This window comes from Geospiza fortis, unplaced genomic scaffold (assembly GCF_000277835.1).
Source record: "Geospiza fortis unplaced genomic scaffold, GeoFor_1.0 scaffold29, whole genome shotgun sequence".
NCBI classification, from domain to species: Eukaryota; Metazoa; Chordata; class Aves; order Passeriformes; family Thraupidae; genus Geospiza; species Geospiza fortis.
In genome coordinates this window covers 5,043,092-5,058,742 of record NW_005054349.1, presented here as the reverse complement: position 1 = coordinate 5,058,742, position 15,651 = coordinate 5,043,092, and the positions used below count along the sequence as shown (strand labels likewise).

At 49.7% G+C, this 15,651-nt stretch overlaps 2 protein-coding genes across 2 annotated transcripts in view; both read left to right on the top strand.

Annotated features, from left to right (window-relative positions):
- The first annotated feature begins 207 nt into the window (after positions 1 to 207).
- Positions 208 to 6,949, top strand: LOC102036423 (putative P2Y purinoceptor 10). Its single transcript, XM_005423292.2, has 2 exons — positions 208 to 249; positions 5,204 to 6,949. The coding sequence occupies exon 2, from the start codon at positions 5,206 to 5,208 to the stop codon at positions 6,214 to 6,216; it is 1,011 nt and encodes a 336-aa protein (XP_005423349.1). The 5' UTR covers positions 208 to 249; positions 5,204 to 5,205; the 3' UTR covers positions 6,217 to 6,949.
- A 5,045-nt stretch (positions 6,950 to 11,994) lies between these two features.
- The window catches only part of LOC102041457 (putative P2Y purinoceptor 10), a 5,636-nt gene continuing 1,979 nt past the window's right edge, over positions 11,995 to 15,651 (top strand). The window contains 3 exon segments of the mRNA XM_031058844.1: positions 11,995 to 12,327; positions 15,472 to 15,648; position 15,651. The exon segment at position 15,651 is cut by the window's right edge and continues 775 nt beyond it. Coding sequence (XP_030914704.1) covers positions 15,522 to 15,648; position 15,651 — 128 coding nt within the window. The 5' untranslated portion in view covers positions 11,995 to 12,327; positions 15,472 to 15,521.

Here is a 15,651-nt window from a genome sequence, read left to right as displayed (position 1 = left end):
GACTTCATGGGCTGAAGGTTTTAAACTTCATGGGCTGAAGGTTTTAAAGTTGACTTCATGGTCTGCAGGTTTGCAGCTGTACTTTGCAAAAGGTGCTTTTCTGTTGACTTTGCTTTCGCTTGCACCAGCAGCTCAGCTCTGCTGGGAGCCCAGCAAACAGCCCACGGGGTGGTCACAGACAGGACTTAGAGTGGGTGGCCCCTGAATCCAAGATTTCTGCACGTGGATCAAGAGGGAATCTCACACAAGGTGAGTCAGGATGTCAGGATCTGCAGGAGGGGATTCCTCAGCAGGTTGAGGCAGGAGATGTGCAGGGACAGTAGGGTTTTTTTCAAGAGCATATTTTGGTGTCAAGTAAAAGTGCAGGGACTTTGGCCCCAGTGCCAGCATCATCAAGCCATGGGAATTCCTTCCATGAGGGAAGTGCATCCGTGGGACAGCTCTTGCCCAGCCTGGAGCCAGGGCCCTGAGGGGGCTGTTGCTGTCTCTGCTGGAGCAGCAGGAAGGAGCTCCACCATTACTGCAAAACGAAAATACAGCAGACAGCCCAGGCCTGCTTTTCTTCTGTGAAAGAGAACCCAAAAAAGCACCTTTAACTGTAAAATGTTCCACTCCGAGTACAGAGGTTTCACTTTGGTGTCATGGCTGTGCACTGAGGGCAGAGTGTGGAGATGTTTGTGCCCCAATCAAATCAATTAACCTGGCTCTGATGGGCACCTCAGACAGGTACAGGGCTCTGGAATGACATCCCTGTGCTTCTCAGCCTATCCAGATGAACATCTTTTGCCTAGGAATGCTATGCTTAGTTTCCAGTAATAAAATGCTCTCTTCTTATAGTCCTTATTGCAACAGCATCAGGGATGCAGAATCTCATAAAAACATAAAAAATACTGGTTGGATCTCAGTGTGTTTATTTGATACTGTTTAAAAAAAAATCCTTTTCGAAAGCAATATTGTAGTGGGAGCCACCTCTCTGCAGGATGTAAATGAGCACTTATAAAATCCACTGGAGATTTCAGTTTTCTGCAGCCCCTGCTGCACACCCACCATGCAGTGAAGGACTTTGGAGATGTAATTTTAGGCCCCTCAGTGGTATCTCAAGTGTCTGCTTTTGTGCACAAGTGGGAAGAGAAGGGGTTGGTATGGGATTAAGCCTCAGTCTGAGCCCAAGAGAGAGGAAAGGCAGAAATGCAGACATTTTGTGGTGCACTGTGTCTGGGTGCATTTTGATTAAAAAGATGGTTTAATCTTGTTATGTTTTTATGGTTTTGTAATGAAATTCTTAATCCTCAGAAAGGCCCTGCTGATGAGGCAGCAGACACCACCCCATGCATATTAATTGTGGTAATGTATTAATTGTGTGCACTGCCAGCCAGGTCACCCTGCTCAGACCCTGAGTTCCCTGAATGCACAGAGAGATTTTCTGACTCCAGGGCACCCACCTCCTGTTCCCAGTCTCTGAGTTAGATCTGCTGGGGTGGTGGGGCTGGGACATCACCTGCAGGACAGGTTTTATAACCTCTTGGCTCCAAGGCTCACCACAGCTCCACGATCTCCACCAAAGTGCAGCTTTTCAGGATTCTTCTACTTGCAAATTGAATGATATAGAATCATTTAGGTTGGAAAAGACCTTTAAAGATCACCAGAAATGACACCAACAACCAGGCCCACTCCTGGGAGCAATTTTTTCCTAATATCAGTTATTCAGCAACACTGGATATTTTCAGTTTGTGTTCCTCCTAAATGATGGCAAGGTGGACTCATGAGAGCTCCCGCTGCTGCCATTCAGACAACATTTGGGGGTGAGAAAAATAGCTTAAAGAGAGACAAGAAATGAGATTTGAATGAACTCTGACACCTTGTGGACAATTAGCAGATGAAGGTGATGGAGGAGGGGGAAGCTCTCCATGCTCTGGGCAGGGTTTGTCCCACTAGGAAGCCAAGCTGAGGTCTGGGATGGAGTGTGCACCCTCAGCATCACCCTTGTGTTCCAGGGACACATGCTGGATGCAGCAGTTTGCCCTAAAACCTCTGGTCAGAGCCCAGTTTGAGTCAGCAGATCATCACCCCATCACCCCAATTGTCCTTAGTGTCACATGAGATCTACGTCACAAAATCACAGAATATTCTGGGTTGGAAGGCATTAAATAAGATCTAGCTGTATTTAAGGACCTTGATAAGCAAATTGGCTGCTGTCACTCATTGGACTGAAGAACAAGCACACATTGGCCAGCATTTAATTAGATAATCGATTATAAAAGTATCTTTAAAATAGAACATTTTGCAGTTGTACCTAATCCTGTGTGGTTTTAATGGTCACCCACCAGCTGTGTCTGGAGGAGCATCAGGCCAGACCTTCCAGCTTTGATATCCAAGGAAAACCAGGCATGTGAGGACTTGGAAAGTGGTTTCTTGGCAAAGGGAGAGGTGACCTGAAGGGACAGAAGGTGCAGTGGGTGTGATTTTACCAGAGACAAGGCCGTGGACAGCAGCTGGAAAGGGATGAAACCTCCTGAGCAGCAGAAATTCCCAGCTCTCCCAGGAAATGGGATGTAACCTGCATCCTCCACTCTGAAGGGAGGAACAGCCCCGTGCTCAGCTCCAGTCCCTGTTCACTCCCTGTCCTGGTAACTCTCAGATGGAGAGCAGGAGGCCTCCATTGCTGCTTCTCAGGGGAGATAAATCCAGGAGCCAGATGAATCTCTTTTCTGTCTTTCTGTCGCACTTCGTCCCTCTTCCCTCCTCATGGGCCTGTTTTGGCCTCCTGGCAGGAGCAAGGCTGCGGTGTCCTGGGATGGGGAACATGGAGCAGAGCTGTGTGTGGGGAGGGGATTGGGATGGAGCTGGAGGGACAAAAGCAGCTCTGAGACCCTGGGATCCAGCAGCTCTGAGGGCTGGGATCCAGCAGCTCTGGGGGCTGAAATCCAGCAGCTTTGAGGGCCTGGGATCCAGCAGCTCTGAGGGCTTTGGGATTCAGCAGCAATGAGGGCTTTGGGATCCAGCAGCTCTGAGGCCTGGGATCCAGCAGCTCTGAGGCCTGGGATCCAGCAGCAATGAGGCCTGGGATCCAGCAGCTCTGAGGGCTGGGATTCAGCAGCTCTGAGGGCCTGGGATCCAGTATCTCTGAGGGCTTTGGGATCCAGCAGCAATGAGGGCCTGAGATCCAGCAGCTCTGAGGGCCTGGGATCCAGCAGCTCTGAGGGCTGGGATCCAGTAGGTCTGAGGGCTGGGATCCAGTAGGTCTGAGGGCTGGGATCCAGCAGCTCTGAGGGCCTGGGATCCAGTATCTCTGAGGGCTTTGGGATCCAGCAGCTATGAGGGCGTTGGGATCCAGCAGCTCTGAGGGCTGGGATCCAGCAGCTCTGAGGCCTGGGATCCAGCAGGTCTGAGGGCTGGGATCCAGCAGCAATGAGGCCTGGGATCCAGCAGCTCTGAGGGCTGGGATTCAGCAGCTCTGAGGGCTGGGATCCTGCAGCTCTGAGGGCTGGGATCCAGTAGGTCTGAGGGCTGGGATCCAGCAGCTCTGAGGGTCTGGGATCCAGTAGGTCTGAGGGCTGGGATCCAGTAGGTCTGAGGGCTGGGATCCAGCAGCTCTGAGGGCCTGGGATCCAGTATCTCTGAGGGCTTTGGGATCCAGCATCTTGGTGAAGGAAGAGGATGAGCCAGAGAGCTTCCCAAAACTAGCACTTTCCTGATGCTCAGAGCAGTTGGAGCTGCTGAAGTTGAGGCTGCTTCAGGAGATAAACACATAGACCTTGCTTTTTGAAGGCTGTGGGAATGTGAGAGAGAAGCTGAGAAAGAAATGCAAGAATCTGTTTGGGGTTACAAGGTCCTGCTCACTGCCCATGTCCCATGTGGGACCTTGCCATGTCTGGGCATTTTGGGGACTGAATCCCAACCCTTCCATGGCAGCCTGGACAGAACTGCCAAATGTAAGCACCACAATGATTAAGAGACTGAAAACCCAGCAATTTGTGCTCTGTGTCAGTGAGAGCTCTAAACTCTTTTGGTAACACGAAGGAAAAAGCTTCAGCAACAGAGTAGGAGTTACTAATTTCTACCTACAGAGACAGTTTTTCTGGCGAATGCCCCTTGCAGGAAATGAGTCAGAGGAGTGAATCAGTGTCTGCAGTGCCATATGAAGCTGATTTTCAACTTTAACCGTTATAGTCAACATGGGAGGGAATCACTGTAGTGAGAATTATAAACCTGGGAGGAAACCCCCAATAAACCCCAATTCCTGCCTGTGTTGCCTTGCTGAGGAAGAGTTGCCAAACTTACTGGTCCTGGTTACAAAAGCTGGCAAGAGAAAAGTGGCCCAACAGTTCAACACGTGGCATCTTGCTGATGGCTGAGAGGCAGAAATTGGCAGTACCGAAAAAGTAAAATTATCTGATGGAAAAAAGAGTCAGACTGAGGCTGCCATGGTGATGAGAAATAGAAGCTGGTGGCGTGACCAGGTCTCTGTGTGTTCCATCAGCTTAAATACATTAACAGAACACTTCAGGAGCACCGGCTGTGTTCACAACAGTCACATTTTCCAAGTTCATTCCCTGCTACCCTTTTGCATGTGGTTTGTGCCCGTAATGCCAGGAAAAGTGGGTCCATGAGGTCCTCTGAAGGGCTTGGAGGCCTGTCCCTCACGTAATGCCCAATATAGCCCAACATATCCCTGGAAGTGCTCAAGGCCAGGCTGGATGGGGCTTGGAGCAGCTTGGGATAGTGGAAGGCATCCCTGCCCATAGCAGGGGGTGGGACTGGATGGGCTTTAGGGTCCTTTCCAACCCAAACCATTCCATGATTCAGTGCTTGGCACCCACACTCTGAGCGCTGGGCCATGACCGTGATGGAGGCTGGGATATGCCACTTTCATCCATGTATTCCTGCCTTGCTCTCAGAGACCAAACCACAGGAGACCTTGAGGAGATGGCCAAACGATGGGCAGCTTTTCCTGCTGCCCCATGATCAGTGTGGCACAGCTTCATTTGTGCTCCTGGGACTGACACACCAGGAATGGTCTCCCAGCTAGAGGGAACAGTGGGATCTCTGACAGGGCAGCTCTGAACATGATTCCAGGATGTTTCATGCAGACAACATTCCCAAACCTCTGCTTTGTGCTGAACAGCCAAATGGGAAATGCAGACATGAGCACTGACAACTCTTGCAGAACCTTTGCCTTCACATCCCATTTTTGTCTCCACAGGAATGATCCACTCACCCTACACCATCACAGCCTCTTCCAGCAACCCAGTCATGACCCAGAGCAACCAGAGCTGCTCCCATCAGGACATCCCCTTCAAGAGCAGCCTCTATGCCACCACCTACACCCTCATCTTCATCCCAGGGCTCCTGGCCAACAGTGCTGCCCTGTGGGTCCTCAGCAGGAAGAGCAAAGCCGTCATCTTCATGATCAACCTGGCTGTGGCTGACCTGGCCCACGTCCTCTCACTGCCCCTGCGCATCTACTACTACATCAACCACATCTGGCCATTTGGGGATGTCCTGTGCTTGCTCTGCTTCTACCTGAAGTACCTCAACATGTATGCCAGTATCTGCTTCCTCACCTGCATCAGCATCCAGCGCTACTTCTTCCTGTACCACCCCTTCCAAGCCAAGGGCTGGAAGCGCCGCTATGACGTGGCCATCAGCGCCCTGGTCTGGCTCGTTGTGGGTGCCCTCTGTGTGCCCTTCCCCATCATGAGGAGCCACGGGCTGGGTGCCAACACCACCAGCTGCTTTGCTGACCTGCAGGTGAAGCCGATCGACAGCAAGGTGGGCACGGTGCTGATGACTGGCGCTGCTGAGCTCCTGGGCTTCGTGGGCCCGCTCGTCATCATCTTATTCTGCACATGGAAAACAAGAAACTCCATCCGGGGCTTCCATGTCCCAGAGGAAAACAGCGGGGAGAGGAGGAAGGCCCTCAGGATGGTTTCCATGTGTGCTGTTGTGTTCTGTGTGTGTTTTGCTCCCTACCACATCAACTTCTTCTTCTACATGTTGGTGAAGGAGAATGTCATCACAGACTGCTTCCTGAGCACCATCACGCTCTACACCCAGCCCTTCTGCCTGAGCCTCGCCAGCTTCGACTGTTGCTTGGATCCCATCATCTATTTCTTCATGACTTCTGAGTTCCAGGAACAGATTTCCAGGCACAGCAGCATGGCCATCCGGAGCCGGCTCATGAGCAAAGAGAGCGCCTCGTCGATGAGGGAATGACAAGAAAGCTGCTTGGAAGAAGCTAAGGTATTTCGTGTGAAATCTGAGACTGGTCTGGGATACCCCATTACCAACTCTGTTGTGGAAGATCCTGCAGGTTTGTCCAAAGGAATTTTGTGGTAGTGGAATTTTTTCAGTATATAGAAGATAAAACCTTGTCTAAGACTGGTGTGTTAGAATCTGGTGAGTGGCTCAATTGATGTGACTGTCCCCCTCCCTGTGCCGCCCACACCTGGCCTCACTGGACTACAAAATACACAGGAGAGAGTGAAAAAACTTATACTGGGAAATGGTGGAAAAGTCCCAGGCTTTTCCTCTATTTTCCCAGTTGCAGGCTCTGTGATCAAGCCAGAGACAATCCCACATTCATACACTGACATCTGCTAAGGATCTTCTCTGGGAAAACCACACCAGAACCCAAAACTGGCCAGTAGCAACCAAAGGACATTGTGGTTTGTGCAGTGGGGGCTGTGGACAGGTGAAGGTGGTTTCCATGTGCTCCTGGGTTTGGTGCATCCCACTGGTCACCAGTGACCTCTGCTCCCCCTTTCCACACACACTCTCCTGCTCTGTTCCTCCTTTCCCTCCTCACCCAGCTCTGTTTGCTCCCTAATTGCTGACACATCCCAGAACTTGCACCTGCAGCTGGTGCAAGACCCTCTGCGAGACAAATTCTCCTCAAACATCCAAAGAGTGGCACCTTCCCTTGCTCCAGGTAACTTTCTTCCTCTCCAAGCTGGCAAGGTGGACATGGGCAGGTGGCTTTTGCCTTTGGACCCCTTGAGGCAGGACCATGGTGGTCCTGGGGTCAGTGCAGGTGGGTTTGATGGTGCTGGTGGTACCACTCAGGTTCTTACTCCCTTCTGTGTGTGGTCCAGAGATACCTGAGATGAATCTGCCCCAAAAAAATCTCAGCTCAACCTGTTCAGTTGATGCATCTTTTAAAAAAGGGAAGAGTCCTTGCCAAGGTGATTTCACTGATAGACCAGAAGTTAAGTTCATAAACTAATGTGATTCTTTTTTTCCACCAGGTCTTGTCATGATCCTAATGTTTACATTTTTAGGTAGCTATGCAAAGCAGTGACAAGGAAGGATTCATTTACCCATTATTTTTAATTAGTTACAGCTCTTCAGCCGAGTCTACACACTCTGTAACTTCAAGGGTATCTCATGATACCTGGGCATGGATTTGGCTGAATAGTCACCAATTTATTGCCTTTGGAAATCAGTATATTTTCAAAAGAATGTGAACAATTTGTACAGTCTTGCAACAGCTGCTACAAAACCAGAAAAAATACCAGAAACACTTGCTATGTGTATTTTAACTCCAACCATTCAATTCCAGTGAGTAAATGTAAGTCAGCCAAATATTTTCTGTATATTGTGTTTTCCCACTTCTCTGTTTTACAAAATAAATTAAAAAAAAAAGGATCTGGAGGAAAGCCAAGAATCAGGGTTTAAACAACCATTTCCCTCTAAAAGGCAACAGCACTAATTAAACACAACAAGCTGTCATAGTTCTCCTCCCAGGTGTGAGAAGATGATTTTGGGCTGAGTAGGATGCACTGGGGTCGATGGAAATGTTCTCTCTGATGTCACTGACACAATAAATGTTTGCACACTGCAAGGGTTCCCCTTCCAAAGGGGTGGATGCTCAGGGGCAGAGTTGGCCTCACACAACTCAATTGTTGTCAGTTCAGCAGTCTCTCATAAGCTACACTCCGTATAAAGTTGTCAGAGAAGGAGAGTTCAGTTTCAGTGCTTGTTTGGAGGATTTTTATAGACCTTGCTCAGCCTCAGCGTGACTGGGAGCTGTTTCCTGTCCCTTCACTTTCGCACCCGTCTCCCTTGATCAGCCTGTGAAAACAAGCCGAGGGCACTTACGGGAACTCTGTAGCTCCTTCTGTGGGTTTTACTTCCCGAGAACTGATGCTCAAAAAAAAAAATAAAAGCTATTTTGCAAACATCAGCTGAGTTTTGTAGTTATCGCTGGTACCTGGAAAACTGCATGGGATCAGCTCCTCCTGGGATCAGAGTTCAAGTGAAGGAGCACAACTTTTATTATTCTTAACTGATTTGTTGCTTGTTTTTACTCTGAATGGTGGTTATTTATTTAAGTTTTGAATCTACCACACTTCTATTAGAAGTATTTTAAGGATGGGAAAGTGTCCCAGGTAGTGGGAGATGGGCAAGGCATGGGAATACCTGCTACAGCTGCTCTGTGTCCAGGAGTGACAGTGCTCTCCTGCCCATAACCTTAGCAAGGATTTGGTGTCTCCATCAGAGATAACATTCTCCATCTCCATGATGGCATTCCCCAAGCACCTCAGCTCCCCACATTTTCCTGCCTCACTTACCCTCTGAACTCCCTCAGGTTCCCCAAAATGCTCCTTTTCCATACTGCAGCCCCAACCTGTGAGGAAGAGTCACATTCACCACTTTCAATCCTGTGGTGTGCAGGGGATCAGATAACTCTGACTGAAAGTCTCTTCTGGTGTGGGGGAAAGTGCCCTGGTTTTGGCTGGGGTAGAGCTAAACCACCTCTGTGGGGTTCAGCTGCCAGATGGGTTTAAACCACCAGGGAAAGTCAGTCAGGATGGGCCAGCCCAGAGAGCAACAGCTCAGAGCAGAGAGAGATCAGGGAAAACTTGCAGTTTCTGAAAGTCTAAGATGACCCATTTGGCCTTAAAAATCCCACGTGTGATATCCAAACCCTTTAGTTCAGGCCTCCAAAACCTCAGGGCACATCTCAAGAGAAGAAAACAGGCATTCCAGCGAGGATGAGACTGCTCCAGCTGCCTTCCCAGCTGGCTGGTGCTGGATCTGACCCAGGACCTGGGCTGCAGGAGCTGCTTTGCCTCACACAATCAGAGGCACAACAAGCCTGGCTCAGGTTCCTGTAATTCACCCCATTTCCTGTGACCAAAAAACATGTTTATTATTTTGACAAGAGGAAATATAATTTCATGATGTTGCTCCTGGATTATCTCTTGTGCTGGTCCTGCTGCTGCAGGAGCTGCTTTGCCTCACACAATCAGAGGCACAACAAGCCTGGCTCAGGTTCCTGTAATTCACCCCATTTCCTGTGACCAAAAAACATGTTTATTATTTTGACAAGAGGAAATATAATTTCATGATGTTGCTCCTGGATTATCTCTTGTGCTGGTCCTGCTGCTCAGACTCACGAGTAGAAAAAGACTTCTTCCTTCTTGGGCACACACAGAAAAGCTGTTTTAACAGACATGCCACAGAAAGGCAGAATTGAACCAAATCAAGAGATTTGGTACAGCTCCACAGGGGTATGAAAGAGGGATCAGAAGGTCTTCTGGAGCTGGAGCATCTTCTGAAGGGAACTGCTCAGGATGGAGATGTGGTGATATCTCCAAGCCACCTGCACTGGCCTGTCCCTAAGGCACAGCCCTGGGTAAACACATTTCTTTTCCTCTAGAACATGAGCCATTCACCTTTTAGCAAAAAGCAAATGTGTTTTTCTGCAGTGCATCCTAACCAGGAGCAGATGTCTGGTACCTCCCATCCGGCTTGAAAGGGCTCTCCTGTGCATGAGGACAAACATATTTGGAAAAAACTCCTGAGAGATTTAAAGGCTTTCTGCAGCTTCATGTTCTGAGCTGCAGAATCTTGCAGTACCTCTTGCTTCCCTTAAATGAAATTACCAGCTCTCTGCCCACGGAAAAAACAAAATATGCTGGAAATGCAGGATAACATCCCCACAGCTCAAAAACATGAAACCACTTCATCGCACTTAAAAGATTTTGGGGATGACTGGTACATTTTAACCAAAAATGCTGGGTTTGTGGATTAGACAAAGGCTTAGCCCAAAAAGTAAGGGAGGCATTGACAATGATTTGCTGTAAAATGAATCAGAGCTTCCCAAATGCTGTCCCTGCAGAGAAGTCTGTGTGACAGCAAGAGGGACAATGAGCTGGGGGCTCACCCAGCCCTGCTCAGCTCCCTGCACAAGGGTGAAGCTGCTTTGTGTGAACAAACCTCCTCCTCCCCCTGCTTTTCATACATCCTTCAGGTGCATCCTGTCAGATATTCTCAATGCTGAGCGCTTGAGAGATGCTGATCATCTGCATTTGGCCCCCTGCCCGCAGGATACCAGGCTGCAGGAGAAGAGACCTTTATCTGGAGGCCTTAGATAAAGTCTCACAGTTATTTAAAAAGTTATTTTAAAAGTTCCTTTGTGTCTTCTGCCTTTGAAAGCAGAACGTTGCCAAGTGTGAAAGGCACGTTGGGGATGAGCCAGAGAAACAGAAATGCTAAACAAAAACATGTTCAAGTTGAAAGAAGAATGGAGAGGTTGATCCATGTGTGTGGAAGGATGAGGACTGAGGTTTGTCAATCCCTCAGTTTTTCATAGCCAGGAATGTTGTGATCCTCTGTAAAAGCTCTCCAAAATCTGCCAAGGAGCAGAGGAAGGGCTCAGCTTGGTTACAAAGCCCTTGCTTGGGTCTGACATCCACTGATCTCTCCCTCCCCAGCAGCACAGCTGGAAAAAAAAAAAGCCACACCTAAAAATAGGGCTCAGGGATGGCTGGATATGCTGCTGCAGACACAGAAATAGGATGTCCCAGGCAGGATATCCTGATAAAACAGCCCCTTCACTTTGGGATTAACCTCTGCCCTCTGGAAAGGGACACAGGGCACAGTGCCAGCCTCCCTTCTGTGCTCTCTGAATGCTCCACAAACACACGAGGGCTTCTCCTTCTTCCCAGGATCAGCACCAGCTGCTGGAAGAGATGCAGAGGAAGAAAACTGGGAATGACAAACAGTTCTTGCATCTCTCAAATCCTCTGAAATGAGAACCATGGGGATTTAGGGTGCCCAGAGAAGCTGGGGCTGCCCCATCCCTGGAAGTGTCCAAGGCTGGACAGGGCTTGGAACAACCTGGGGTAGTGGGAGGTGTCCCTGCCCATGGCAGGAGTGTTGGAATCAGAGAGTCTTTAAGGTCCCCAATCCAAATCACTCTCAGATTCTGTGATTTTTGGGCACAAGGAGACCTGGCAGCTGAGTGGGTGCCACAGCTCTGGTGCACTCCTGACCCCAGCCCCTGAGCTGGTAACAGGTTGATAAGATCTTCCTCCTTTCATCTCTCCTCCACAGTTCTGTTCACATTAATTTAGTGAGGTTACAGAACCATTTACAAAAAATAGGGTAGGAATATTTCTATTTTTATGCTACCTCCAGGAAGGGAAAGTTGCCAACAGCCAAATTATCTGTACAAGCCCTGAGCCGTGAGCTGTGACCCTGGATATCAGGTAAAACTGCTCAGCTGGAAAAGAGGCAGCTCAGAAGAAGTCACACCATGAAGTTACACCACTTCTTTGGCCATGCAGAAAGGAAGTCACGCTCAGCCGGCAGAAAAACAGCTGAAAACGCTCTATATGTGCATATATATATATAGGAAGGGAATTAAAGGAATTAAGGGAAAAGATTGGGAATGATGCACATTATGGGTTTTTTAAACAACAGTATTTTTGGGGGAAATCTCCACCTTAAACCATCACATTATGTCAGGAATAAAGTCCAAACCCTCCAGCTTTAGCCTGCAGCCTTGATAGTCTGAGGCTAACCAAGCTTCCAAGAAAATGAGGGAAAATTACTCCCTTCCAGTAACTTACACTGGCAGAGTGCTCGGTTTTCCTTCAGCGAGCACTTATTGGGAGTCTGCTCCTGTATTTTACAGCTCTTCCCGGGCAAAGTGACCGTGGAGAGGAGCAGGAACAGCCGGAGGGAAGGGCACCATCCCCTCCCACAGCCCCTGTGCCCTGCGGGGACAGAAATCCGAGGTCTCCATCCCAGGGCACTGTCACCAAACGACGTCATCGCCTTCCCAGCGGCTTTCACGTTATTAACTGCACACATTTGGTGTGGAGAAGAGAAACAAAATACAGGATTTCCTGTTCTGCAGCCACCGGACCGGGCTGCAGATGCCGGCAGGATTCCAGCGCTCCGAAACCATGTGGAAGTTAAACGAGGAGGCGCTGGGATTGCTGAGAAAAGCAGTGGGAAATAAAAGCAGGACGCTGGCTGCTGCTGCTCCCTAGCACGGCTATGACCTCCCCGGAGCATGGGAAGCACAGCAAGGTGAGTGGCATTTCTGATCTTTTCTTCAGAACACTGAAACTGGCGCAGTTTTAGCAACTTTATCATGTCTTTGTAGTTCTTCAAGAGATGGTTATCGGGCAGGAGCTGGTGCGACATTCTCAGCCGCTTCTGCCGTGCCCACAAATTGGTCTTCGAGGGTGGGTGAAGGGAGTCGGTGCCTGGGACAGGCTGTGGTGTGGGGGAGGACATGGGGAGAAGGCGTTTTAGCCAAAAAAACCTCAATTTTGTCCTTACTGACAGAGGCTGCCATCAGCAACCAGCTCTATTTACGCATTTCCTTTTAGTGCCTAGATGAAACAAACAAAATTGTTGCTTACAACCCCAGAGCCAGAAAACTCCGCTACTTCAACCAAGACCTCTTTTTAAGCCATAAGTGGATTTATTATTATTTTTAATTTTTTTTTCCCCAAGCCTGCTTTTCCCTCCAGCATCCCAGCACTGAAGGGAGGCAGCTCTGCCCCCATCCCCTAGCTCAGAGGGCTCTCCCCAGCCATGCCTGGAGTTCAGCTTTAGCCTGGGCTGTCCGGGCAGCCCATGGAAAAGATGAGGACGAGTTTGCCAATGGATCGGGAGCAGCAAATGCAGGAACACCCCGGTGGTGTGGGGCTGGGTGGGGCCCGGGCTGATTCACAGGAGCCGGGCGGTTTCCAGCCACATTCGCCTCCAGGAGCACTCCAAAAATCAGCCCCGAGTGCTCTAAGAGCTGCCTTGGCCTCCTAATTAATTGCAGTTATTTGATGTTTAATGAATGGCGGGGCTGCGTCCACAGTCGGTGCTCTGGCTCCTCGGGCACTGATATTGGGCTCCCTCGTGGAGTTTCAGCTGATTAAAACTCAGCCTTGCCAAAAAAAACACTCCCTGCTCCTGACTGTGTTTAAATCCATGCGTGGATAAAACAGGAAAATAATCAAAGAATGGCAGGAATATTTTATAGAAGATTTATAAAGGCACTGAACCAAACTCCAGACAGAGCCCACAGGAGCATCTCTGTCCTGACACCCCCCGCAAGGCAGGGGGAAGCTGGAGGGACATGGGGCAAAGAGAAAACTGGAAAACAATGAAAAATGTACAACTCCACCTTCCCAGGAATTGTTGTAGTGAAAAAGCCTGGCCTGATCCCCGCCCAGGGTGGAGATCTCTGCTGCTTTCCTGCCAGTGCCCTCCAAAGCTGTGTGGGGTACCAGGAGTGCCAGCCAGCCCTCCCACCAGGAACAGGCACTCCTGTGCTGCCAGGAAAAGTCAAAAACCTGGAGAAAAGCAGCAGGGAGGCTCCCCATGGAAGAGGTGTAGGATTTGGGCTGAGTTGTGTGTCAGGGACACCTGGAGCTCTGTGACCCTTTCCATGAGCCCACACCAAGTGCCACCTCTGTCACTGGACAGCTGTGCCAGAGCTGGGAACAGCTGCATCCCCCACGCTCCCTGGCAGTTTTCCCTCTCTATTTTCTGCAGGGAAGTGAAGACAAGTCCTGCCATCCCTTTGGCTGTGTTAAACAGACTGAGTGCAAAGGGCACAAGTCCCTGAAGGATTTTTGGGCAGGTGAGGAGCACAGGGATCCTGCAAGGACCAAGGAGCTGTTTCCCAGTATTCCCTCAGCACAGATGTCCACTCTCCCCTGCCTTTCCCAACTCAGTGGAGCAATCACAAACCTCTGGCACAGTCGGCAGCTGAGAGGTGCCCTCACTCAGCAGCCCCAGTTCCACTGGAAAAACAAGGAAAAGCAGGAAGGCAGATTGGGAAAGGCTCAGTTTGGAAAGCAGGGTGGGAGCACTGACCCTGCTGACATCAGAGGTGAGGCTGGGGGGCAGCCAGCCGAGAGGCCAGGGCTGTATTTTAGATATTTATCTGCATATAAAATATAAAATATCTAAAATTATTATTTCCTCCTGATCCTGAAAACATGGTAACCCCACCAAAGAGCTGCCCAGGTGAGGAAGAGCAGGATGGAGAAGACTTCATCCTGTAACTTGAAGCATTGGGATGGATTTGCTACTGGAAATCCATCCCTGTGACAAACACCAGGCTCTGGGAAACAGCACTGTGGCTGCTTCTTAATTAATTACTGCTGATGAGGGGTTGGGTGACAGGGACAGGAGGTGCTGAGGGCTCTGCCAGCCCCAGCTCCAGGCAGGGAAGGGCAGGGCAGGCTGCCCACCTCTCACAGGCTTCATTTCCAAAGGGAAAATGCCACTTGTTACAGATGATGCTGCAGTCCCTGGGTTTGCATCCTGCTGCTGCCAAACCCCTTCTTCCCAAAAGAACAGATTCTTTCCCATGGGATCTGCTCACGAATGGCAAAATCCATCACCTCTCCAGAGAGCAGCAGGAGCACCTGAACTCCCCATGACCTGCTAATAAATCCCCTCAGCACTGGGTGAGCTGGCATGGGTAAATGGAGGAGAAGAATTTCTACTTTAACTAGAAAGGAGTTGTATTTATCTCCCTGCATGTCCTGAGCAGTTGCTGAGGGATAATTACTGCTGCTGAGGGATAATTCCTGGTGCTCCAGCACGATGCCTGCACAATGTGCCGGGAGTGCCGGAATTGAGTTAGCAGGGCCAGCAGAGCAACTGGCGTGTGTTTGGCCAGTTATTAACTTATAAATCCAGCCTTAACTCTGGAGCCAGAGCTGATGGATCTGTCTGCAGCTCTTCTCTGGCCTCACTGCCTGGGGATGTTAATTATTGCCTTTGCTGCCGATTCACATTAGATCCTTGCATGGATCTGCAAAGACAGTGCCTAAATCCATTTCAAATGCCTATTTATTTCCAGTCCAGCTGAAATTGCTTGTAGATGTAGAGCACCAATTTGACAGAGTGTGATGGGAAACTTGATAAAATAAAAGTGGTTCTGGAAAACACTGGGAGCTGCAGAAGCTCTCTGGCAATTAAGAGATGGATGTTACAGAGCTCAGGGTATTCACTGGAATTGAGGCATCTCACGAGATCCCACAGAGCACCTCTGCAGGAGAGGGTGGAGGATGCCTGATGCCTGGAATCGCTTCCTGGGAGTGGGTTTACCTTTCCCCACACACACTGACTTGCACACAACTGACTCTTCTGTCCTAAAGCACACTTACTCCATGGAGAGATTTTGGCTTTACAGCATCTTTTCACCCACTCCAGGATCCCTGCCCCTGCTCTGACCGCCCCATGAGCAAAGAGACCCGGCCAGGATGGAGAGCAACGGGTCCTCCAGGAACTGTTCCGACCCCCAGATGTCCTTCCAGTCCACTCTCTACGCCACCACCTACACCCTCATCTTCATCCCAGGGCTCCTGGCCAACAGCGCTGCCCTGTGGGTCC